Source organism: Pithys albifrons, chromosome 10 (assembly GCF_047495875.1).
Source record: "Pithys albifrons albifrons isolate INPA30051 chromosome 10, PitAlb_v1, whole genome shotgun sequence".
NCBI classification, from domain to species: Eukaryota; Metazoa; Chordata; class Aves; order Passeriformes; family Thamnophilidae; genus Pithys; species Pithys albifrons.
Window position 1 is genome coordinate 7,979,555 of NC_092467.1, and position 23,480 is coordinate 8,003,034.

Below are 23,480 nucleotides of genomic sequence, written 5' to 3' on the forward strand. Positions count from 1 at the left end.
GTGAAGGAGGAAACTTGCATTCCTCTCGCCTAAGAAATCCCTTCTCACTTTCCCCCAAATCACACATACACCCAATCTCAGCCTCTCCAGGCTGGCTTGGACACCAGCTTCCCTTCCACACCCAGATGACCTACTCATCCAGAAATGGCCAGGGCCCACGGCTGGGGCGTTATCCTCTTCTCCTTCCTTTCCTGTGTCCTGCCTGTACAGCCCTGCTGACAGCCAGGGCAGGCAGGGGAACCCTTCACCTTCCACTGCTGAGCCCAGGGGTGGAAAACATCAGATAAAAACAGCCTCTCTCAGCAGCATCGGAGCAAAGGGAACCCCCAAGCCTCCAAAGCTCACTCTAGTCCCTCTGCAAGCTGCATCCCAAGCATCTCCACATCTTTCAGAGATGTCCCTGGTGGCTTGCAAACATGGATGTTGTACCTCTCTGTTCCTATTTCCCAGAAAACAATCCTCTCTGGGTGCTCTCTGCCTCTGGGAGTCCTGGTCCCCAAAGCCAGACATGGATGTGACCGTGGTTGGACACGGTGGTGGATGTGGCACACCAGGCCACCATGCCTTCATTTCTACAGCATTTCCCTTCCTCAAGGGGGTCCTCTGTCCCTGAAAGTCCTCTCTGGGATGCAGACATGGGAAAGGACTCACACAAAGATGAAAACAGAGGTAACATCACCTCAGACCACAAGGCCACGTATAGGGAGGTAGGAAGCCAAAACCAGCCCAAGTTTGCTGTGAAAGCCTGTGGGGAAGGCACATACCAGGAGGAAAATCATCTGAGCAGAGTCCAAATCAAAGCAGCAGAGAGCCCCTGGCTACGGGATCAACTGCTGAGAGATTCACCCTGCTTACTTCTACACCACTGAAGCCTAAGGATGTCACCTGCTGAACAGCTTCTGGGGTGGGGAATGCAGAGTGACCTGCATGTCACCAGCATAGAAAGGTTCCTCCAAGCCACCTCCTGAGAGCAGAAAGCAGGGGACTCATTTCAAAACAGCCTCTCCATTCTTGTGGCCACCATGAAGAACTTCCCACATCTAACTACTTATCACAGAAGGCATCCATACAGCTGATTAAAACTCACCTCCAAGAGAAAACCCCGTCCCTCAAGGCCAGCCATGCCACTCTGGGGAGTTTTCACTGGTGAAAAGGTGAAGCTGAGACCTCGCATGAAAGCTGTGGGGAGAAGCCTGGCAGCGCTGGGTTAAGCAAGATCCTGTAATCTGGCCGTGGGGCACTTGCCTCTGCAATCCTGGCTTTGCAATGGGTTTGCAGGTTCGTTTAACAAAGTGAGACAGAAAACTGGACGCCAATGCCTGCTCAGTGGAGGCAGAGCCACTCTGTTCCAAGCCCATCTCACTGGGGCTTCCTGAATTTCTTTCTCCCCTTTCTAATGAAGAATAAAGATAAACCCAAGGTCAGACCCAGACCAAACAAAACCGAACACAACATGCTCAAAAGGAAAGATCAGCACTGGAGAAGTAGGAGCTAAGCACAGTCCTCTCACAGACCTTTCCACCCACATTTCCACACCCAGCTGGATATGGGGCTTCCCAGCTGGGGTGGGACCCTTCTGCTCAAGAGGAGAAAAGGCTCCGGGGTGGATCCTGCCATTTCCTATTCCAGGAAAGCCAGAGCTTCTTTGAACTCTGTTCTGCTGGAGAGAGTGAAGAGTGGAGATTACAAACACACACCCCAATGCTAATTTAGACTTACACCTTCCCCAGTGTCAAGCACTGGCATCCTGAAAACATCACCAACCCATGCACGTGCCACACAATTCCACAACAGACGGACAAGCAGGATGTGATCTGCTACTCCAACATTAACAGGCAGACGAATATCAGCCACTAGATTTGATCTTTCAAGCCCCACTGCCTTGCCCCAGGCAGCCAGCAAGACTATTATTATGACTCAAGGCAGCTTGGCCTCTAACTGCTTTCCCTGCAAGCACTGCCCCATGGAAGGAGGTGTAATTCCCACCAGGGTACCTCTCATTGCATAGATATTGGATTTGGGAAATACTTTTTTGCTGCAGGCGAAACAGCTTCTTTCCCACACCTGCCCTTTCAAATGAGAGTGGTTTAACACTGTTTGCTGAGCAAAAAAAAAAGCCACTGGCATCTCTAAAGCTGGCCCAGCCCCATCTCTCTGGTGTGGAGGGAGCCAAGGAAGAGCAACTAGTGGAGGTAGCAAGCAAATGGAATGTATTACTGGAGGAGAGAGGCAGCAAACAACTCCACGCGCCAGCATCGCCCTGTGAAATAGTTCAGCAGTCCCATCCATGGGCTGGGGAGTTAGCAGGGAGAGGCTGGGGCCCCCTCAGAACCTGTAAAGAGCTTTAGGACACCTCAAGGAAGGAGAGAGAGAGAGAGAGACAGCTTACACACCAGGACAGATTGTGAAAGCAAGATAGACCACCTCCCTTGCTCTAGCAGCTAAATGTCCTCCTGAAGCATTCCCTTGACCTGGTGTGAGCTCAGCAGAGGCACAGGACCACACAAGACACCCACGCAAGGTGCTGCAGTGCTGCTGCACTGGGTGGCAGATGCAATAGCATAAACAGCCCCATCCTGGGCTGCTCTTCCAGGAACCCCTGCGGCTTTACAGTGCACCTTTGGATGTAACAGGACCCTGTTTGCTCCCCAGTGTCACGTGTAAAACAAACCCTCCAATAATCTCATTTTCCAGGCTATAAACTCACTCATCGGTCGCTGGGATAAGGATGTGTGGGGGCCTCCCCTCACCACACTGCTCTGATGATCTCAAGATCCTCAATGGGGAATCGTGCCCAGTTTCTTCAAACTATGATCTAACCTAATTCCCTCCATCCCATTACTTCAGGATTTACAACACACAACCTCCCCTGAAATGGTTTCTGGTAAATTCTTTGAAAGCTCTTCTGGTCCTCACATCATCTGTCAGGGTCAGCCACGCATTAATGGCAAAGCATTTATGCACCAGGTAACTCGTTCCCCAGCAAGAGAGTTTGATTATGCTTTTTAAATTCAGGAAGCAATTAATAGTTGCCACAAAAGCAACGTGCTTGTCTTGGGTGAGGGCCATAAAGCCCTGATTTGCCTTGGGGAATTCCGATGCCTCTGTCTCCACAGGGACCTTCCACAAGTGTGGTGGTTGCAAGGTAAATGTAATGTTCAACATCTGATGCTAGGAAATCTTCATGCACCCACTAACCTGAAGAGCTATGACTCCATCTTACTGAGCCAGCTTGAGGTGACTACTTCAAGAGACAGCACAGCCAATATCAAAAAGTCAAATAAACACAAGACCTGAGCAAGGACTGTCTGTCAGCGAAGGCAGAAGAGACTCCACCGAATCCCTTGACTCTGGGACTTGCAGCTTTAAAAACTAAAAAGCCACAGATAATGCTGTGGATGAAGCCAGGCTCCCAGCAGAATCTGTCAATCTGACAAGGCTGCCTGTAGACAGGTGGAAAACCCTAGTCCCTGGATCTCAGCACCCTCTGCTCATATCAAAGACCCAGTCTCTGAAGTCCAACAGCTTCCATTCATGCAAAAAACCCCCAAACACTCCCCAAAGCCCAGTGTTCTCTGCTCATACTGAAAACCCAGTCCCTGGAGCCCAGCATCCTCCACTCATAGAAAAACCCGATCCCTACAGCACTGCATCCTCCACTCATGGTGAACAACTGCAGCACCTGGAAAGTGGAGGCCAAAGCGTCCACCCCACGGTGCTTTCTCCTTCCTGAGCAGCACAGATGTCTTCCAGGGAGAGAGGATCCACTCACTGCCTTGCACTAAAAGCATCAGCCGGCTGCAGAGCTCCCCAGGTTTTAGGAGACAAGCTCCCTTTCCATGCTGGCCCCCTCGCAGCTATCAGAAAGCAATGATTTCCAGGCTCACCTCTCTGCACTAGACTTCAACCAGCTGCAGACAGGCCCATGCATATCCTCTTCCTAATCCTTCATGCACAATCCCTAGACAGTCCCTGGATTTTATTATTTTCTGGCAGGAGAGAGCTCCACGTTAACCCCCGTGTGCAGGCTGCAGCCTGAGCATCTCTCAGCACATCCCATCTTGGGTCCAAATTATAAATGAAACGTTCATGTAACAAGAGAACTGGAGAGGGCCAATTGCCCATTAATATTTTAAACCTTTAATTCTTATTTAACGATCTGTCCAAGAAGTCCCTTCTAATTGCTTGATACAGTGATGGGTCTAAAACATTTATTTATTGATAAAGACCATGGGAAACTCTTCCCATGGGAATGGCCATGCTTTCCTGTGAGGGGCTGAAAGCCAAGGGACAGAGCAGGCCTCAACATCACCGGTTATCCATCCAGACAAGGACCCTGCACTCTCACCTCTGCCAGCAGACCCTTCACCACTCAGCAGTTCCCTTGGTTTCAGGGATACAAGATAAATTCCTTGCTGCAAAGTCCTGCCCTTGGCACGATGCTGTAGAACTCTCAATGGATAGAGCTGTACTTGCGTGGGTTCTGGCACATGAGACAAGAGCAGGTTTGCATCCCAGGAGCCCACCCTGCAAGGGGAGATCCTGAGATGTGCTCCGCAGGCTCAGCAGATGGAAGCAAAACAGCCTCCATCTCCAAGCCTGAGTTCCTGAGGCGCCAAAGGCTTTCCCCTGTGAGGGAACAGAGCCCGGTGAGAGGCCCAAGAGCCAGGAGAGGCTGCAGCCAGGAGCTGCCCCTCTGGCCCCAAGCTCAGCACTGACCTTGAAACGCAGGGCGGGCGGCTGCCATCACCGGCATCATATGATCTGTTACAAAAGACGATGGGCTCTACTTAGAGGTTACACGCTGCAGGACAAATTTAACACCCGAGAGCGTTCCCGATCCCACTGGAAGAATTCCTGGCAAGGGCTCAGTAATCGCCCACTACTGTAAGTGGCCAAGTGCCATCACATTGGTTTGGCTCCAGACACACAAGAAGAACCTTGTTCCTTACTTCTGGTGGGAGAGACGGTTCAGCTGATGGATGACACCACACAAAATGATGAATCCCCCAGAGGCACATGGGCCTTGAACCAGAGCGCAAAGGGAACACCTGGAAAAGATGCTGTTCCCAAATGCCTTCACTTGTTTGAGAAGGTATTTAAGGGCTCCAAATAAAAACGTGCATTAAAGGCAGCCTGCCTATGCCTCTCTGTCCATGAAGAGATCCTTGGGGAGCATGATGGGAGCATCATCTTTCAGAACAAGCAAATGAAATGAAGGCATCCTCAAAGAATGCCCAGTCCATAGAGGCCAATGGCTGACGACTTCTGACCCAGGCATGAAAATGAAAGGCTCAACACCAGGAAAAATTGTCCCTGCTGCCATCCTACCAGCTCTACATGAGCTCTTCCAGAGCCATGCTGGCTGTTTTCAGAGGTGGAACAGGCAGATGCTACTCCAAAGCAGAGCAGGGGAACAGCACAGTGCAGGCAGGGTGGGAGAGCCTCTCCCAGCATCAGATCTGGTCACAGCTCAGCAGTGAGCCAGACCCTGCCGCTCCCTCCTCCTCATCTTCTCCTTCCCCTTCCTTTCGACTGGCCTCATCTCTGCATTTCTGGAGCGGCAAGAGTCAGCTCTGCCGATGCTGCTGAAGGGCCCTGAGCCAACTCCAGCTATAACCTCAGGATAAAAACATCAGCTCTGAAACACAGCAACGGGAAAAACAGACAGGCGGCCACGTGTGTGCACATGAGCACTCCTGTAATCAGGAGAGCTCCCACTCTAGCAGTGAGGTTTGCAATAACAAGCAATTTGGAGCCTGATTCCAGGGAAGAGGGATCCTGGGTTTGGTTAGGGTGGGCTCACAGTGAGCAGGATAGATGGTGTTTCCTTCCAGCCCCTGTGAACACAAGCCCAGGACCTGCTGTTCCTATTCCAGTTCGCCCTCAAGCCTACACTGCCACCCAGGCCAATGTGAGCACTGCTGTGACAGGCAGGTGAGGACTCTCAGTGGGACTGTGTTGGGTCAGGCTGTGGATGCCCCCCAACACCCCACGACAAGAAAAGCCCAGGGACAGAGCACCAGCATGGAGGTGACGGAGTCAGGTCAGACCAGTGACAAGACGACAGAAAACGTCGTCGGGCCAGCAGCTATTTTTATCTGCAAGGACCAACACTTAATACTCTCCTATCTCCCACAAAATGTCACTTGAGCTCCAGCAGAAAGTTTACACCGCTTGCAGACAAGGGCTGAAACCCGAGCATGTAATCCCTGCTCCAGTCAGAAGTTTTAGTGGGATTCGCAGCGTCTGGGCAGGGGAAGCTGAGAAAAAATCCTTTCCCCTGAGAAATGATGGCTGGGGCAGAGGAGAAATGGGACAAGCAGGTCCCCCCTCCTGGTACCATGTCCCTCTACAGAGTCATCCACCACAGCTGCAGGGCACAAGACACTCTGTGAGCCTTGTGGCCTCCTCAGTAGGTCAACCAGGCTTTAGCTGCCCTTAGAGGGTCTTCAGCAGAGGGGAGAATGGGGAAAGCAAGGCATTCACCACCCCACCGAGTAAATGCCGTAGCCCCCAGGGAGATGAAGGGCTGGGAGGAGAGGGGTGGGTTGGGCAGAGCCCACAGGGGGGTCTGCAGAAGGTTGGGAGCAGGACGCCTCACCAAGATACCACTGCCACCCCCCTTGGCAATTCCCCTTTCTCCACCAAGCAGCTCTAATTACTTCAAACACTTCCCCCACTCTGCTCCCACCTCCTTCCCCTCTCCCACCGAAGCCCAGACCCAGACACGCCCGGGGTGCGAGGAAAGGAGGCTTTCCTCACTTAATAAAAGTCAAGGTAGAGCAACGCCGTTATTAACGGCAGCCTGGCTCCCCTCCCTGCCGACGGCAGGAATATTGCGCCGGCAATCCCGCGGGAGCGCCCCGGCGCTGCCCTGACAGCAGATGCAATAACGCAGCCCCGAAGCTGCCCCTTCATATTGCAGTCAGTGTACAACACGCCAGTGGGTCCTCTCCCAGGTCCCCCCTTACATCACAAGCAGTGTTTAGCAATAGGGATGGATGGATCCCTCCTCCCTGGTCCAGCGTGGGAGAGCTGGGATTTGGGACTCCAGAGGCTCTTTCCAGTGGTGGAAAAAAGCAGGGGGCAAAGAGCTCCAGCCCGAGACTGTGGCATGATAAAACATGTGGCACAGATGTGTCCAGCATAATGCTCAGAAAATTAGGGTACCATGTTACGGGCTTCCACAGAAACTCACAGGAGGTGGCTTTTAGTAGGGATAAAAGGCACAAGCTCACATGTGCCTTGGAGCCACCCCTCAGCTGCCCCCAGGAGGCTTTTTCCACACCACACTGTCTTTTTTTTAAATTAAACAGACTGGACAAGGCAGACAGGATGGAGGCACAAGTAAGGAGAGGATCCAGCAGAGGACAAGGCTGGGTGAGCCCCAATGGGCTGTGGGACGCCGAGGAAAGGGGGATGGCCACGGCTTCCCAGCAGGATGCACAGCAACTCGGCATAAGTAAGTAATAGATATTGACAAGGAAAACCAGCTCCACTAGCCCCAGAAATCTTCTCTTACAGCAAGGAGTGGGGTAAAAACCTTGGGGAATATCCTGGAGAGGCAAAGCTCACATTCCTGAGATGGCCAAGAAGTGATCACATCTATCCCCCTCAATCTCCCATTTCTAAGAGCCATTTCTGAAGCATCACCAGCCAAGAAACTTTGGTTCATTGGACGTGGTTAAAGTGAAAAATGCACACAAAAAACCTTATAGCTGAAACTTAAATGGTCTCCACAAGCATCTTGCATATTTTCAAGGACACTAAGGAAATTCACTCCCCCCCCCTCTATTTTTTGGACTTAAAAAAATGCCTCGAGGGAAAAAGTTATTTAGAACTTCTTAGCAAACACAAAGGATAAAAAGCCTGTAATTATTTCTCTGCCAAGGGCTTGTCAATTTGAAAATCCCCGCTCTTGAACCACTAATCCTTATGGAAAAAAAATTCAGCTTCGGCAAGATGCATTGTTGGTTGACTTTTGCTGCATTTTTCCAGCACAGAGGCACTAAAGGGAAAGGCATAGATTTGGGTGTCATTTCATTAGCACCTTTCACCCATAATGTGGCTGAGCCATGTCCTTGGCTGACTAGGGAGACCTGCAAAGCACCACCCTAAGGCTGCTCTGCCTGAGAATGGTGTTTTAGCAGGCATCAGGCTGGGGAGGGAAGGACCAAGGCTGATGCTTGGAGGCAGAAGTGCCAAAACAGGCAAAAATAAATCAGTTCAAGGTGGGAGTATACTTACTTTAAAAGCCAAGGATTCAGGGAGTTCCTAGGATTTTTCTGTTGTGTGGTTGGAAATAGCATAAAGACATTATTGGCAGGGAAACTGCACTTCCTCTGGAGGATGGGGATGGGCCATCCCAGCAGAGCTGAGTGGATTTGGGCCTCTGCTTTAGCAGCCAGATGCATCAGTTCACATTCTCCTGCCTGGATAAGGATGGGTGGCATCCGTGCCTCTGAACCTGGTTTGCCATGGAGAAACAATGCCATGGAGTTAGTTGTGTCCCACTTTGGCAACCCTCTCCAGTCTGGAGCATCTCTGAGGGGCACTGTGAGAGGTCAGTTACACCACAGAGAGCGCGGGTGAGCCACTCAGACCCTGCTGCACCCCAACACCCATCCACCAGCACTGCCTGGGTTTGGAGCTGCAAAGCACAGGGCATCTCTCACACAGGCATCTGGCACAGCAGGAGCCAGAAAAGTTTGTCCCTATCATGGGCGGTTTTCCCCCTGCGAGGATAAAGATCTCTCCTAGAACTACATTCCCCATGCAGGGCCCTTGAACCCCTCTTCACCCATCTCTGATGGCTTCTTTCATTACTTTCTCCTAATCCATCTCCACAACAGCACCTCCCATCAACATGGGCTTTAATGTCCTTGAGGTAATAACATGCAGGAAGCCTCTCCTCCTTTCTGGTTAACCCTCCTTCCTAGGGCCAGAGCTGAAACAAGCTCAGACTCAGAGCGCCCAACCTACAAGACTTTAAGCTCCATTAAACTTTTAGTTCAGTCCACTGAGGTTGCTCTCTCAGCCTTCCGTAATTACGGATGCAGAAGGAAGGAGCAGCATTCACCTGAGCAGGCATTAAGGAGATTCAAACACTTAATGGCCTTCCTAACCAAGCTCCCACATCCACAGCGCTGTTTAAAAGGATCTGCTCGATACCACTCCTTTGAGCTGCCGGGCAGCAGAGATGGTGAGATATATATAATTCAGTATTTCAGTTCCCCATCACCAACCTGGCTGGTCACACATTTGGCATGGGCGAGACTCAGGACGCACAAGCCTGAGCTGTCCCACAACTCCAGAGTCCACAGGCATCCAAGCCAAGAGGATGGCTGGGTTCATGGACACTGCTTATCTTGTTCTCCCTGCAGCCAAGACCTGGAGTTCAGCATCCTCACTGCACAATTCAGACCTTGGCTTGGCTGAGTTCTGCGCTCCAGAGGAGCCTCTTCCTCCCCTTTAGCCCTGTAGGAGCCCACAGAAAGTGGTCTGTAAGCAGGGAGGAGACTGTCATGTCCTTCTCAACACCCAGTGCAGGGCTGAGGTTCTGCACACCCAACAAACACACAGCACAGCTGCCATTCCCTCTTCTCCTGTTGACTGGATGGTCTTCTCCAAGACCAGAAAAGGAAAAGATGCCTCCAAAGCATGTTGCAGGCCAGTTCCAAACTGGGATCAACACAGAGGTCACTGGTCAAGAGTACTGGGTCTGTGCCTTGAAAAATGCTCACCTCCACTATCAGCACCCATGAATTTATTCATCAAAATCACCTCCGTGGAGGAAACTGCAAACATGTGCCATTTCCCTCCTCCTGTTTAGATAAATCACTGCAGAGGTTAGCAACCTTTTGCATAGCTAAGATGTAATTTTCCAGGAATAAAGACTTAACAGGGCCAGCAAATGCTGAGCAGAATTTCTGACAACAAAAGCACCCTATGGTTTTACAATGGCAGGGGTTGGAGGCAAGAAATGACAACACTGACTCTTTCAAATAAAAAAGCTGCGGCAGCTGAGAACTGCCTTCAGGTCCCTTAACCTATTTCTCTCTTTTCCAAATTCTTCCTGCCAAAAGCTTCCCTGAGCTTTCAACAGCAAAGAGAAAATTCCCACCTCCCTCTTCCTGCTTGGCCACCTTGGGCGATGCTATACAGTGAAAAATCAACTTAAGACAGGGCCCCACTGGCCTCAGGCAGGGCAGACATCGTCCTCAGTACACACAGACTCCGGGTTCACCCAAGGGGCTCTGAGGCACAAAATCAGAGGAGAGGATGCACCTCCCAAAGAGATCAATCACATCCAAACAGTGGTTCTCAGGGAATCGTTCTTGCCTCTTGTGTTTTTAAGACCCCACTTTGCTCCCTTGCAGGGCAGGGAACCTTGCCCAGAGGGATTTCGGGGGCTCTCCACCCCACTGAGATGGTGGTTGTCATTCCAGCGGAACAGACGTACCAGGGAGGGAGATTTTGTACGGTGCCGGCGGGGGCGGAGGACAATGGGCTGAGGAGCGATGGTCGCGTGAAAAGGGATTTGTTCCGCTGTCAAGGACAGCATTAGGAAATGAAGCCCATGAGGGAAGAAGGAGAGGGGTAGGGAGCGACAAGAGACAATGTATGGACAACAGTGACAGGGAGACAGCTGGGAAGGATCAATGCAGAGCCCTGATGGGCTAGCAAGGCACGAGTCTGGGCTGAGGAAGCCTCCTCCACCATCCTCTGCCTTTCCAGGCATTTGCCCCAAGGAAGTGCAGGATTCCTCCAAGCAGGGTGAACCTTAATCTGTGGCCACAGAGCCACAGTGACCCTCAGACAAGGCTAAGCATCCTTGCCTCCTGGGATGTACTGTGATACAGCAGAGAGTGCTTCTCCTATTGATTTGTGCCTTCTCCTATTGATCTGTACCTTAATCATGTTGATTTGTGCCTGGGAGAAGTTGGCATCTCTGCTACACAAGCTCTCAATCACCTCTGGGCAGAGGTAGCCCACGGTGGAAAACACAAAGGCAAGCATGACATAAAAATTTGGCAAATCTGGAGAGAGACTGAGAATTCACATCCACCATTCAAACTCATCCAGCAAGATGCTTAAAGCAGTTATGATGATGAAAGTAGCCTTTTTTAGTTAAATTCACATTTCCAGCTGCATTTCAGGTGGGAAGGAGTGAAGTCTCAGCTTTTTCTCCTGCATGCAACCACAGTCCATCGTACCTAGACCAGGCACCAGTGCAGGAGAGCTGGAGCCAAAACAGGATCATATTCATGGGCATGGGAAATGCTCTGCTGAAAACAGGTAAGTGCATGCAAGTACAAAGTGCAATCGGAGAAAACAAATTGTTTGCATTGAACATGACATGATTTCACCCCTGTATTGAGAAACATGTATGTCATGGTCCTGAAAACTCCAACCTTTGTGGGAGAAACTCCTATTTTCAGATATCCAGTCTACAAAACATGAACCTGACGGATCCCTGACAAGCTGAAGAAATTGCTGTTTTGTTAATAAGATCCCAGGAAGACAGATAAGCAAGAAGACAGAGCCACCTGATAGAAAACACCCCAAACAAATGGAGTAGGGTGCCCCCAGCCCAACACTGGGTCCCTGCTGCTCACACAGCCCCAGCACAGCAGCACTCAGTCTGCGTCAGGCCTTTTGCAAAAAGCTTTGGCCTCTGGCTGTCCGTAAATATTTGGGGTGGGAAGCCAGGGATTACAGAACCCCTCTCCTGGGTAACCAAGGTTTCATGATCTTAAAAAAAAACCTCACAAAAACAAACACCAAACCTCAAACAGAGCTGCCATGACATGCCTGTCGGTTTCACAGAGACACACGAGACAACCCGGGTGAATCCTTTGCCCCTGAGGACCAACAGCCTCAGGAGAAGATAACCAGGGACCAGCTGCCTTCTTTCTGCCTAGGTAGTATTCCTTCCAGGTTAAAAGTATTGAGGAACACACTGAAGTCCCAGGCCAGTGTCAGTGTGGCTGTAGGCTGTCACAGATGTTTGCTGTTTCAGGGAGCACCGCTAGTCCCCCTCACCTCTCCCCTTCTGAAATCTCAAGAAAATACACAGAAATTCAGATTTCTCACAAAAACACAGTTATGAAAAAAAAATTTGTTAACCCCCATATTTCAGCTTAGTAAAATCCAAATATTTTCTCCCTGCTTTAAATACATTCTTCACTCCTGTTATGGAGGAGATGCTTGATTAAATTGCAGGCACAGGCTCAGTCCTCCAGCCCAGGCCTCCTCTCCCCACTTCACATTTGCATCTGCAGAGGGCACGAGCAAGAGGTAAAACACCTCAAAGGGATAAAGAGCATCTCAAGAAGAAAAATACCCAGGACACTTCTCCCATTCCCACCTCCCTCTTTCTTGGCTGCAGCCTCCTCTTCCTCAGGCATCCTCCAGCACTGACGTGTGCTCAGTACCCTCCTTGGCTGCACCCAGTAGCATTCACCAGAAGTGGGGAGGTGTAAGTGCAGATCCAAATCTGATCCAAACCATTGGGTTTTCCTGCTCCACAGCCAGAAGCAGCACTTGCACCTTTGTGAGCTGTAGAGACCAGCCCTCACACCGCAAAATCCCCTTTTTCCCACTCCAAGGCAGAGGGTGCTTTAGGGTGCCTCCAGCAACACCTGGGGTGAATCTGCAGGATCAGAATCAGAAACCGTGGGTTTGGGTACACTGAGGCCACCCCACAGTGTCCAGCGGGGATGGGGCAGCCGGTGGAGATCAGCCTCTCCATCAGTACATGCAGCCACTGGCAAATCCTGCCCGCACGCTGAGTAACTTTCAACAGAGCTCACACAATCAAGACCACCATCCGCTCCGAAATCAGCTGGCAGTGACCATACCACCAGATCCAGAGCCTGCTGGAAAGCTCCCCAAGGAAGCACCGAGCAAGAAACCAAACTGTAGGCGCTCTGAAATCCCCGGCTCGGCAAATCCCGAGCAGGTGAAGAACCGGCGAGGCGAGGGCTGGCGAGCCGGGGCAGGAGAGGACCCCAGCTGTCTCTCCAGCTGGTGGAGACAAAATTCTCATCAAAACGAAACAAACCCCTCTTTCTTCCCCAGCTGATTTCTTTTTGGTGCCTTATCAGGACTGCAAAAATCTGAATCTCCCCCAGCTCCAAGTGCCCTGTCAGGGCGGGTTTTTTCCCTTTGGGGTGGGAAAAGAAAAAAAGAAAAAGGGGGAAAACCCCCATAGTAATTCCAAAATAAGATGGCAGAAACCATGAAGAGTCCAAAGGATGTTCAGGTCGTGGCTCTGAGTCCTGCAGACTCCAAGTTCCCATTGCCATTGAGCAGGAGAAAGGGTGACCCCCAAAGCCACTGCAGTCCCCACCATAGAAGGACAGATGACAAGTATATTTGACTGCCTCGCTCCCAATCTGCCAAGCATCACTCCCTTCCAGGACTTTCTATGAAACATTAATTGTAAGACACAAATCTAATTAAGGGAAGAGAGAAGGGGCAAGATGCCAAATCACTTCTCCACTCCCTTTGGAAAGGGGGAGCCCCATGAGCGGGAGACAGGGGTATTTTGCTTGCCTGGCATTTCCAACATGGATCCCACAGTGTCCTCTGTAACGCCCCTCTCATTGCTGCATCCTGCTGCTTCCACCCCCCACTGGCACAACAAGGCAACTTAATAACAAAAAACAAAGGATCGGTGCCTGTCCCAGGGCGGCAATACCAACCATCACATCCCTGGTGGGGATGAGGCCAAATTCAGCTGCCCCACAGCCACGCTCATTCCAGCCCACAAAGAGTTGGCACATTTCCTTCTGAGATCTGGGAGTGAGGACATAGAGGTGCTTGCTACAGGAGATGAGGTGCTAGGTGGGGATGGAGAGCAGGCAAGAAGCAAGGAAGTGCTAGAATAAAAGACTGAGGGATGGGAAAAGAGAGATCAGAAACAGGAACGTTGTGCCATAGAGTTGGCATGTGCTCTGCTACCCCATCCAGACCAGCCTGACTGCTTCCAGTGCCTGGCCAGCTGGAGAAACCCAAGTTGGCATCATCCTCTCCACGGAATGCCTGCAAGAAAGGAAAAGGCCCTACTGTTGCACTCTAGTCGGACTGACTCGTAGCTCTCTGGAGGGGCAGTTCTCTCCTATCAGTCACAGAAAGCATAGGAAGTCCCACTTCTCTAGGCAAAGAACTGCAAATCACCAGGACAAACCCACCAGACCATAGCAATTCTCCAGCTGGTGGGACCAGGCTGTGCTAAAGTGTTCAGCATTACCTTCTTCATTCAATCCATTTGGGATTATCTCCCTCAAAGGCCTGGGAAAGAAACGCCAAGGTTTGCAGCTAATTGCACAATTACATTCATTACCCACATTAAGCAAGATAAACAGCCACCACTTCCTCCAAACCACTTCCCCCTCTCTCCTCTTCACCAGCAGCTGCCAGAGGAGCCTTCAGCAGGTGAGAGGAGGCTGTGCTATCCCAAGCTGGAAGATCCACCCGCAGCCTGGCAGGACTATCCTGCCAGGGATTCAGGCTCATGCCCCATAGGAAGATGCTGCACATGATTTTAAACCCCAACACTGATGGGTTTCTTTGCACGCATGTTGTTTTGCGTGCACATTCAGAGGGTGGAAGGATTTTGTTTGCTTTACAACTGGATGCGACTTCTCATTTTATTTCATGAAGAAGGTGGTGGAGGCACCCACATAACCCCATGGCTCTGGGAGCAGGGGATTTTGGAGCCAGGCAAGGGGGGCGTTGTGGTGATGGAGCAGAAGCTGGCAACAGCACAGAGCCATCAAGCCGTGTGAAGACAGGGCGAGCATCACACAACTGCCTTCCTCGGCCGGGGAGCCCGGCATGGCAGAGGCGGCTCAGGGGCTGCAGCCGCCCCTCCACTGCGGGCGCCCACATGCCAGGCCTGCTCCGAGATGTGCTGGCCATCTGCTCCTGGCAGCCGGGGCTGGGGCCGGGGCTCTGCGCCGTGGCTGGGGATGTGCCAAGCCGTCCCGCCGTCGCCACGCTCCCCAGCTGCGCCCCCCGTCATGACTGCACCGCTGTCAGCGCTCCCGGCCCCCAGAACTGGCCGGCAGGGTTTCCACACACCACCGGCATCACCTGCACTGGGGATGCCCTGTGGCTCCAGGTCCTCCCTATGACTCTGTGTCTGTTTGGCCCATGCAAAGCCACAACACCTCCAGGCTCAGCTACTCCTCTCCTCATGCAGACTTGAAGCCTCTGAAGCAGTCCCACTCTTCTTGTTGCTCCCAGCCCTCCTCCCCACTTATAGCCAGGGTTAATACTGCCCCTCAAATCTGCCATCACAAAAGCCCATTCCCCTGACCACCACCACAGGGGCCCCATGGCTGGGGTGTGTCCCCAGAGCCACTCTGCAGCCAGGGAGCCGGCCAGGGCGAAGCCTGAACCTTGTCATAGTTGAGAGTTATCAGGTTTGGACAAGCGCCGGGGCCTGCCGCGGGACTTGGGATGTTCTGTAACAAACGTCCTCTGCCCCAAATAGATGCTGTCCCAGGGGCACAGGCTTGAGCTGTCCCGCTCCAGGAATCCTCCCTGTCAGCGCTGGGGAAACTGCTCCAAGAGCGACCCCCAAATCCCCAAATTCCCGGTCAGCATCGTTATCCAAACTGCCCGTGGGTCCTGAGCAGCAATACACCAAAACATTGCTGGCCTGGCATCCTCGGTCTTTAATCCATCCCTCTCCAAGTCCTCTCCCAAGGTCTTCCTCTTTATGAAAGACAAAGAAATGTGAAACATGTGTTTTAACAAATTATTCCTCAATTTCTAGAGTCCAGCAAGTCAGATGCTCGCTTAAATCCGTCTGTAACACTTTCCATGGGTGTATTTATAACTAAAGGCATAACTCTGCTGTCTCACGCTCTGTCATTAACCCTCTGCAGCCTTGTTATAACCCGAACTCAGAGAGTGAAGAAACACGTTGGAAAATACTGCACCTACTCATCTCTGGCAAAACATCCCAACAGTCACCACCTGAAAGAGAAATCCCTTCTTTTAATAAAAAAACCCAAAACAAACAAACAACCAAAATCAACCCCAAAACACCAACACCACAACACTGGCAGGTTGGATTCTGACTGCTTCACCAACACCCCCAGCACTGGCATTTCACACAGAGACACCCCAGCCCTCCCACCCAGCAAGCTCCACTGCTGTGCCAAGGGAGAGGCCTCCAGAGCGCAGCTACGCCGCTGCCGCAGGCAGGATCAGCCGCTTTACACGTTGCACCGCACAAGGAGTGTCACTCACTTGTGATAATTAACCAGCTATCGACTCGAGATAATGAGCTCAGTCTGAGAGCGGCAGCTCTTGCTCTGCGTGTTTCACACCGAAACCCGTTATTGGAATCAGCACCGCGGCCAAAGCGGGCACAGAGCTCCTGCACCCGGGAAAATGCTCAGCCCTAAGTTTGGGCAAAGAGAGAATGTTTTTTGTTAAATGCAGAACAGTATGTAAAGCCTGGCAGAGCCCAGAAGGGAACAGTTCTTTGCAACCCTGCTCTGCATCCTTGCCATCACCAGGTAAGGAGTTGCAGCACTGACAAAGCAGAGAACACTGCCAGGAGATGGAATAAAAGGGACACAGACTTGCAGACTCATGCCAAAATAATGAAATAAAATTAAATTCAAGGGAACAATAACATGATAGCAAGGAGCAGGTTGGTGCAGGATGGGAACAGGCCAGCGGCAGTTCAGGGCTAAAACCATCACACCTCAGGGAAACTGCCTGTCAGAGAGCCTGCCCCCCAGCTCAAGCAAAAGTCACCAACCCAAACACAACTGGGAAATAACCAGGATAAATGGTGCTACCACTGGAGTCTAGGAATAATTTGTGACATTTTTCCCCCCCCAATCATCCTTGTCCATCCCAACAGTGAGATGGGCACAGCAAGAAGCCAACTGCGGCACTGATTTCTTTCACGGCCAAAAGACATCAGAGGAGGGTTTCAGGTTGGAGCTGCTTCCAGAGTTCAGAAGCTGCAGTCAGGATTAAAATCCACAAGTGCTCCAAGCTGGAAAGGCATTTCTGGGTAATATTCACCCCAATTTCCCCCAATGCTCCAACGAGAAACACCGATAAAGCAGAAAATGAAAATGAAATTGTGTTGGAAACGTACGGGAACCAGTAGCCAAATTTCTACAGACAAACAAGCAGCACGCCCAATTTCAACAAATTTTTGCCTACAAAAAAGCCACCCCTTAATGCAGCTCTGCCCTTTCCACTCTCGCAGCAGCTAATTCTTCCGCTCTTTCGTAAACATTTGAAAACAAGGTCACGCGCACAAATTCTGCTTTCAATTTGCCTTGTATCCATAGTGATTAAATTCAGACCCACAATACAGGATTTAAAGGAGGAAAAAAAACCAAAAAAACAACTTTAAAAAGGCCTGGAGCCAGCCTAGCCCCTGGCACGCTCGCCAACTCGCCGAAGGCCGGGGACAAGAGCATCGCCAATGACTGTTTTCTCATGTAACACTGACATGGGAATTAAATCCTCAGGGCTCCAGCAGCCCTGCTATCACCATAGTGAGGGATCCAGACCCCCACCTACACCCTCCTCAAGAAACAACCAGCCCAGAGGCAACAAAAATTTAACGGCTGCAAAACCCAGTCAGGGAGTGGTGTCCAGAAAGGACGGCAAGAGCGCGATGAGCAGGCAAAAACGAAAGCAGCTGCAGGGGAGGAAAGACTCAGCAGTCTTCTCCATGTTCCCACTGGAATGGGTTTTCTTTAGTAAAAGAAAAATAAATTTTTCTCACTGTTTTTCCCTTCATCCCCACACTTGCCAAAGGGGGAGTGTTGGGGCTGGAAGCTTTAACCACCTACATCCGAATTTTCTCTCCATCACAGACCTGAGTGCAGGCAAAGCCTCTGTGTGACAGTCAACACTCCGAATTCAGCAGGGCCTTCCCCAGTTCCTACTGAGTGCCTCAGTTTCCCCATCTGACCTAGGGGGAACAATAGCACTTCTCTGCCTGTGAGGATATCAAGAAAATAACCTTGTCCAGGTCAGCGGCAATGTAGTATTTCTTCTCTAGATGTTCAGCATAAAAATAAAGCCAGAAGACACGGGAAAACACTTGGCCCCATTCCTGTGCAGTCCTGGGGTTACCATGCGTCTCACAGGCTCCTGAAAAAACATTCCTCAACTCCCAAAGCACAACAAAACACCTCGGAAAAGGGGAAAACCAGGGGCCAACAAGACTGCGGGGGAGAAGCTCAACTAGCCGTGTAGCACAGGAAGGGCTGACACCTCTTGGGACATACAGGGCTGGGGGAGTGGGGAGCAGTTATGGGCCAGCAGTCCCCCACTACTGTCAGCAGAGCACTAGGTCTTTGCAGGCAGTGGGAGCAGAGCGAGGAAGGCTCTCCCGGGGCAGAGGGACACTTACTTCTCGTAGTCCAGTTTGCAGTAGAGCTTCTTGTCGCGGTAGAAGCAGGTGGTCTGCAGGGGCTCCTTGCAGGACGCGCACTGGACGCACTGTTCGTGCCACAGGCTGTCGTTCAGGCGCAGCAAGAACCGGTCCGAAATCACTTGCTGACACCCTTCACACACCGACTTGGGGGTCGCGGCTCTGCCTGCGAGGAAGGACCCGGGGGTTGCGATGGGTGAAGGGTAAGGCGCCCGAGGACACGGGCTGGGCGAGGGACGGATGGGGGGGGTCCTGTGGCTTTCGCTTCCTCCGCACAGGCTGGTGAGTCGCCGGGGGACGGAGGAGCGTGGGGAGCTGCTGAGGGGTCCAGGGGAGACCTGTGCCTTAGGGGAGCTTCGAGGGGAACACGCCGCCCCTAATTTCGTTCCTCTTGGAAAAGCGGCAGCGGCACCGCAGCTCAGCGAGAGTGCGATTGTTTGAAACCGATAGCAAAACGAAGATAAAAATAAAAAGTAAAATAATTTTTGTTAGATACGAAGAAAAGGCCATCGCTACACGGGGGTTAGGGGGCCACACAATTTAATGTCATCGCGGAACGAACCGGGAGAGGGGAAGGTGGGCGCGGCGGGCGCCGAGAGCACTCCGCGGGCGAAGGCAGCGGCTGGGGCCGGGCAGAACTGCGGGCAGGAACAAGCCGGTGAAAGCTGCTCCCGGGCCCCCCGGACCCCCAACGCCCATCGCTCGGGCCCGCCCGGTCGTGCCCCGCACTAGAGGGGTCCCCAGAAGGGCAAATGGGGTGCCCCAACTTACCCAGCAGCGAGGAGAAAGGCGCCGCGGGGTCCAAGGCGCTCTGCAAACTCTCCTCCATCTTCAGCCCGTCCAGCATGGTGGGGAGCCGGGCCGGGCGAAGGGCCGCGCCGCCCGCCTGCCAACACAGCGCGGACACACGGCGCTCAGCCCGGCCGCCGGCCCCACCGCCCCCGGCCGGGGTTCCCCCGCCTCGGCTGCCCGCCCGCTCCCCAGCGCCGCGCTCCCTCCTCCCTCCGAACGGGAGAACCCCGCGGGCCCCCCGCTCGCGTGCAGCCGCTGCCCCAGGCGGGGTCGCAGCGTCCCCCCCAGCCCCGCGGCCCCGACGCGGGGGATGTCCGGCCCCGGCCTCCCGCGGCCCCGGGACGGGAGGATGCAGGGCTGCCGTCGGCGGGGCTCGGCCGCTTACCTGGGGCGGCCCGGGCGGTGCCTTCCTGCGGGGAGCCGGCGGGAGAGGCGTCCGCTGCCACCGCTCCTGGGGGTCTTGCGGCAGGCCCTGCCTCCCCGGGCTGTCCCGTCCCCGGCCCCCTCTCCGCAGCCGGGGCTGCTCGGGGTGTGCAGCGAGCCGCGGCGCCCTGGACGGCTCCGCAGCGCAGCTCACCAACCTGCGGGGAAGCGCCCGTCCAACTGCTGCCAAGGAACATTTCCTGGAGCTGATACCTCCCTGCCCGACCCCCACCCCCTGCTCTGCCCTGCCCTGCCCTCCCCTCCCCACCCCACTCGAAATAAGTTTCCTCCCCGCTCTCCTGCCTGGCTTCGAGGGGTACGGCCCAGCCGCCCCGGCTCCGCTCCGCTCCCTGGCGTTTTTCCTTCTTTTCTTTGAAAACCAAAAAGACGGAAAAAAAAAGAAAAGGGTAGAGGGTGGTGCCCCACCACAGTGTCTCTCCCGATAATGAAATGGGCTGGAATTAACTCCCCCTTCCAGTAAAAGCCCAGGCCAGGAGTTTTTGGGGAAAGCCGGTCCCCTGCCCGGGGCGGTCTCCGGGGAGGATGCGCTGCCCCGCGCTGCGCATCGCCCCGGGCGCCCCGCTCCCGCTGCTCCGGAGTGTTTAAGGAAAAGGAGCGCTGGGAAGAGTAAAAAAACACCAGAAATAATAAAAATCCAAAGCCAGAGAGCTGCCCCGCAGGGTTCGTCGCCGGTGATCGCTGGCGCCGAGCAGGGCTCGGTCCGCTCCGAGCGCCGGTACCACGGGACCGCAGCGGGAGGCGGCCCCGGGGAAGCGGCGCTCCGGCTCCGCATCGGTTTTGGGGAGGGGAAACCCTGGGAAGAAAGATCCCGCCCGGCCGGGGAAGCTGAAACTTGGAGGCTTCCCGCAGTCCCGGCGCTTTCCCGTCCTGCCCAGTTATCGCTCCCCTTTCTCTCCTGCCTCATTGTATTCGCTGTTTTACGTGGAGTTTCACGGCCCCGCAGGCCGGAGCTGCCCGGGGCTGGGACCGCGTACTTGCCGCTACCGGAGCAGCCTGGGCGGGCGGCTGCGGCTTCCCCAGCACGGAGGAGGGCTGGGTCCCCCGTCTGCGGCTGGCGAGAGGGCACACGGCTTCAGAGCTGCAAGGGACCTGCTATAGGATCGTGGCTGGGAGGTTTTCAGCGGCCTCACCTCCTGTATTCCCCGGTGACCTTGGCAGCAGGGGCAGGAGTGCTCTCAGCCCCTTCGTGGGGCATCCTCATCACCAAATGTTCCCACACCCTGATGATGCAGGTGATGCTGGAACCAAATCATGTTATTTAGGAATTCGTAGGAAGGAGAGAGGCCACAAGTTAACACAGGTACCTCACTACCCTGCCAAAATCCCACGGGAGTGGGAAACATGGTCCTGGGACAGCTCCATTGTATCCCAACATAATTACACTGGGAGCTCGGGCATGAGATCATTGGTGCCATCACACAGATCAGCATGAAACAGCTCTGATGCCTCATATCTAGGAAGGCTGAGATGCAGCTGGGAGGCAGTGGTCTCTGATGACTCTTTGGCTCTCTGGAAGGTCTCTGAGCAGCTCCAGCCAAGTTTGTGGGTAGCCAGATCCACTGGAGCCACCTTGCCAAGACACCAGCCCAGCAAGGACTGTTGCATGACCAGAGTCTGAGCATTGCACGCACACTGCTCTACCTGACTGTGCAAACCAGCACAGCTTTCCCACCCCACCCCCAGAGCTGTGCAGGGCAGTAGATTTGCCTTGCACAGCCAGGAGAGGTCAGCCCATGAGGTGGGAACACCATCCATCAGCACTGGTAAAAACTGTCCCTGTGCAGGGCACCTTGCTTATAGACTCATACCACCACCCTGCTCCGATTTCCTCTGATCAAAGATGCAGGAGCAGGTGGTAGGGAAGTTGTTCCTCCCTAGATGTTGCCACCCCATGGTGTTGTTCCTCCTTTTCCATGTGAGGAGAGGTCTGGAGACTGCCTTACCTTTGAGCTCTCATGCACATCTCCCAGCTCAGTCTGTGAAGGGCAAGGTTTGAGGGCAGAGCCAAGTGTGTAATACCAAGGAGGCTGCAGCAGTGTTGCTGCTCATGATTTATACATCCACCAGTTTCCACACAGGTCAGAGGTACTGGAGTCCTCCTGGCCTAGTGCAAAGGACAGAGACTTGGTGAACCAGTAAAATAAGCAGGAAATACACTCCAAACCCCCTCACTCCCAAAAGCACACCTTCACTACGGGCAATTGGCCTTACAAAAGATGGGGGAGTATTTCAGGCAACTCACTGCAGCCCCTGAGGCTCAGGGTTTCCATGATTAGTTCACCCAGGGCTGAATTAGATGCAGCAGCCCACATTAGCAGCTGAGGGGAATCAAACCAGAAGAGAAGCAGGACTAAGCTTTGTCCTTCTATCTGTAGGGTCTGCAGGCAGCCAGGTGTTGCAAATTCTGGGTAGTTGGGAAAACTGCACTAAACAGAAGCTGCCAACCAAATTAACAAGGCCACAGCACTGGTAGAGGGGCTGCACATCTTCCCCACCATCACCCCACTGGGGCTGCCCAGCTGTCATGTTTTGTGCAGGTCCCCACTGTTCACTGCTGGAAGGAGATCAGCAGCACTCAGCTCCCAGGGCAGGTACCCACAGTCACAGCAACTGACATGGCTCCAGACAGCAGCAGCCAGATCCCTCCTCCAACATCACCTTAACTCTGCCCAGTGAAGCAGATGCAGAACCACTCTGGAGCAGGGAGGGCTGAACCCAGCAGTAGACACACAGGAGACCAAGGCAGAAGGTGGCTTTGAGCCACCTCCCTCAGGGCAGGAGTCAGTGGACCAGCTGGCCACCATCATCCAGGTATCTTTAATGCCTGAAGCCAGCTTGACCCAGAAGACACCCAGAGATATCCCAGCACCAGAGATATCCCTCTCCTCCACTCACCTCACTCTCCTTCTGCCACCCACCCTCCCAGCCTTTTCTAGCCATCAGCTGCTGCACACCCAGCTGGGCTGGCCAGCCTGGCAGAGAGGCAAGCCAGAAACCAGCCCACAGCCACAATGCTGTCCAATAGGTGATAAAACCCTCTCCTTTTTCCCACTGAAATCCCCCCAGCCAAGCCTGTCTCTACAAGTCTATAGAGTTAATTGCATTGAGGGCCTAGGGAGAGAGGAGTGGAATGGCAGTCACTGGCCTTGCTTAGTTATAGGTTTGTCCTTGTCCACCCATGCTAATAAACACTTGGGGATTTGTCAGGGCTTCTCTATGTCTTGCTTTCCACCACTGTGTACCTTGCAGTGAACTAAAAACCCCGATCCCTGAAAGAGGATACACACTGCCATCATCAGCTTTGGGGAGCCCCATTTTATCAGCATAGTTCCTCTTCTTCTGACTCCCCATGCCCTCTAGTGCTCCAGGAGGCACCAAGTCAGCACAGCCTCCCAGCTGGGCCTCTGATGAAACAGCAGAAACCTAGGAGGGATGGAGAGAGGATGAGCAGAGAAACCAGGCAGCAAAGAGAGCATCTCAGAGGAGCTCAGATGTGCTGGGGAAGACTGGCCGGGGTCCTGTCCAGATAAGATGTCATTGAGAAAAGTCCAGTGGTGATGCCACTCAGGTCAGTCACACCATTGATGTCTAAAAGTCATGTCAGGTCTCTAGGATTTGCCCTTGAATCACTAAATTCAGCTGGGAGCACAGGGCTGAACACAAACCAGCTCAGACTTCTACAGTTTGGGATTTTTTTTTTATTCCCAATCCAGAAGTGCTGTTGTTGGACTTCAGTAGAAACTGAAGGAGCCACTACAGAATCTGAGGCTTTGAGGGGTTTCAAGGGGTAAGCAATGCCTGGATAATC

General features: G+C 53.1%; 1 protein-coding gene across 1 annotated transcript in view; it reads right to left on the reverse strand.

The window, feature by feature from the left end:
• LMX1A (LIM homeobox transcription factor 1 alpha) overlaps nucleotides 1-19,748 on the reverse strand; it is a 43,061-nt gene extending 23,313 nt beyond the window's left edge. Inside the window, exons 1-3 of the mRNA XM_071565104.1 lie at nucleotides 19,614-19,748; nucleotides 19,208-19,322; nucleotides 18,416-18,602 (exon numbers count right to left, since the gene is read on the reverse strand). Coding sequence (XP_071421205.1) covers nucleotides 18,416-18,602; nucleotides 19,208-19,283 — 263 coding nt within the window. The 5' untranslated portion in view covers nucleotides 19,284-19,322; nucleotides 19,614-19,748. The remainder of the gene's footprint in view (nucleotides 1-18,415; nucleotides 18,603-19,207; nucleotides 19,323-19,613) is intronic.
• Between the last annotated feature and the right edge of the window lie 3,732 nt (nucleotides 19,749-23,480).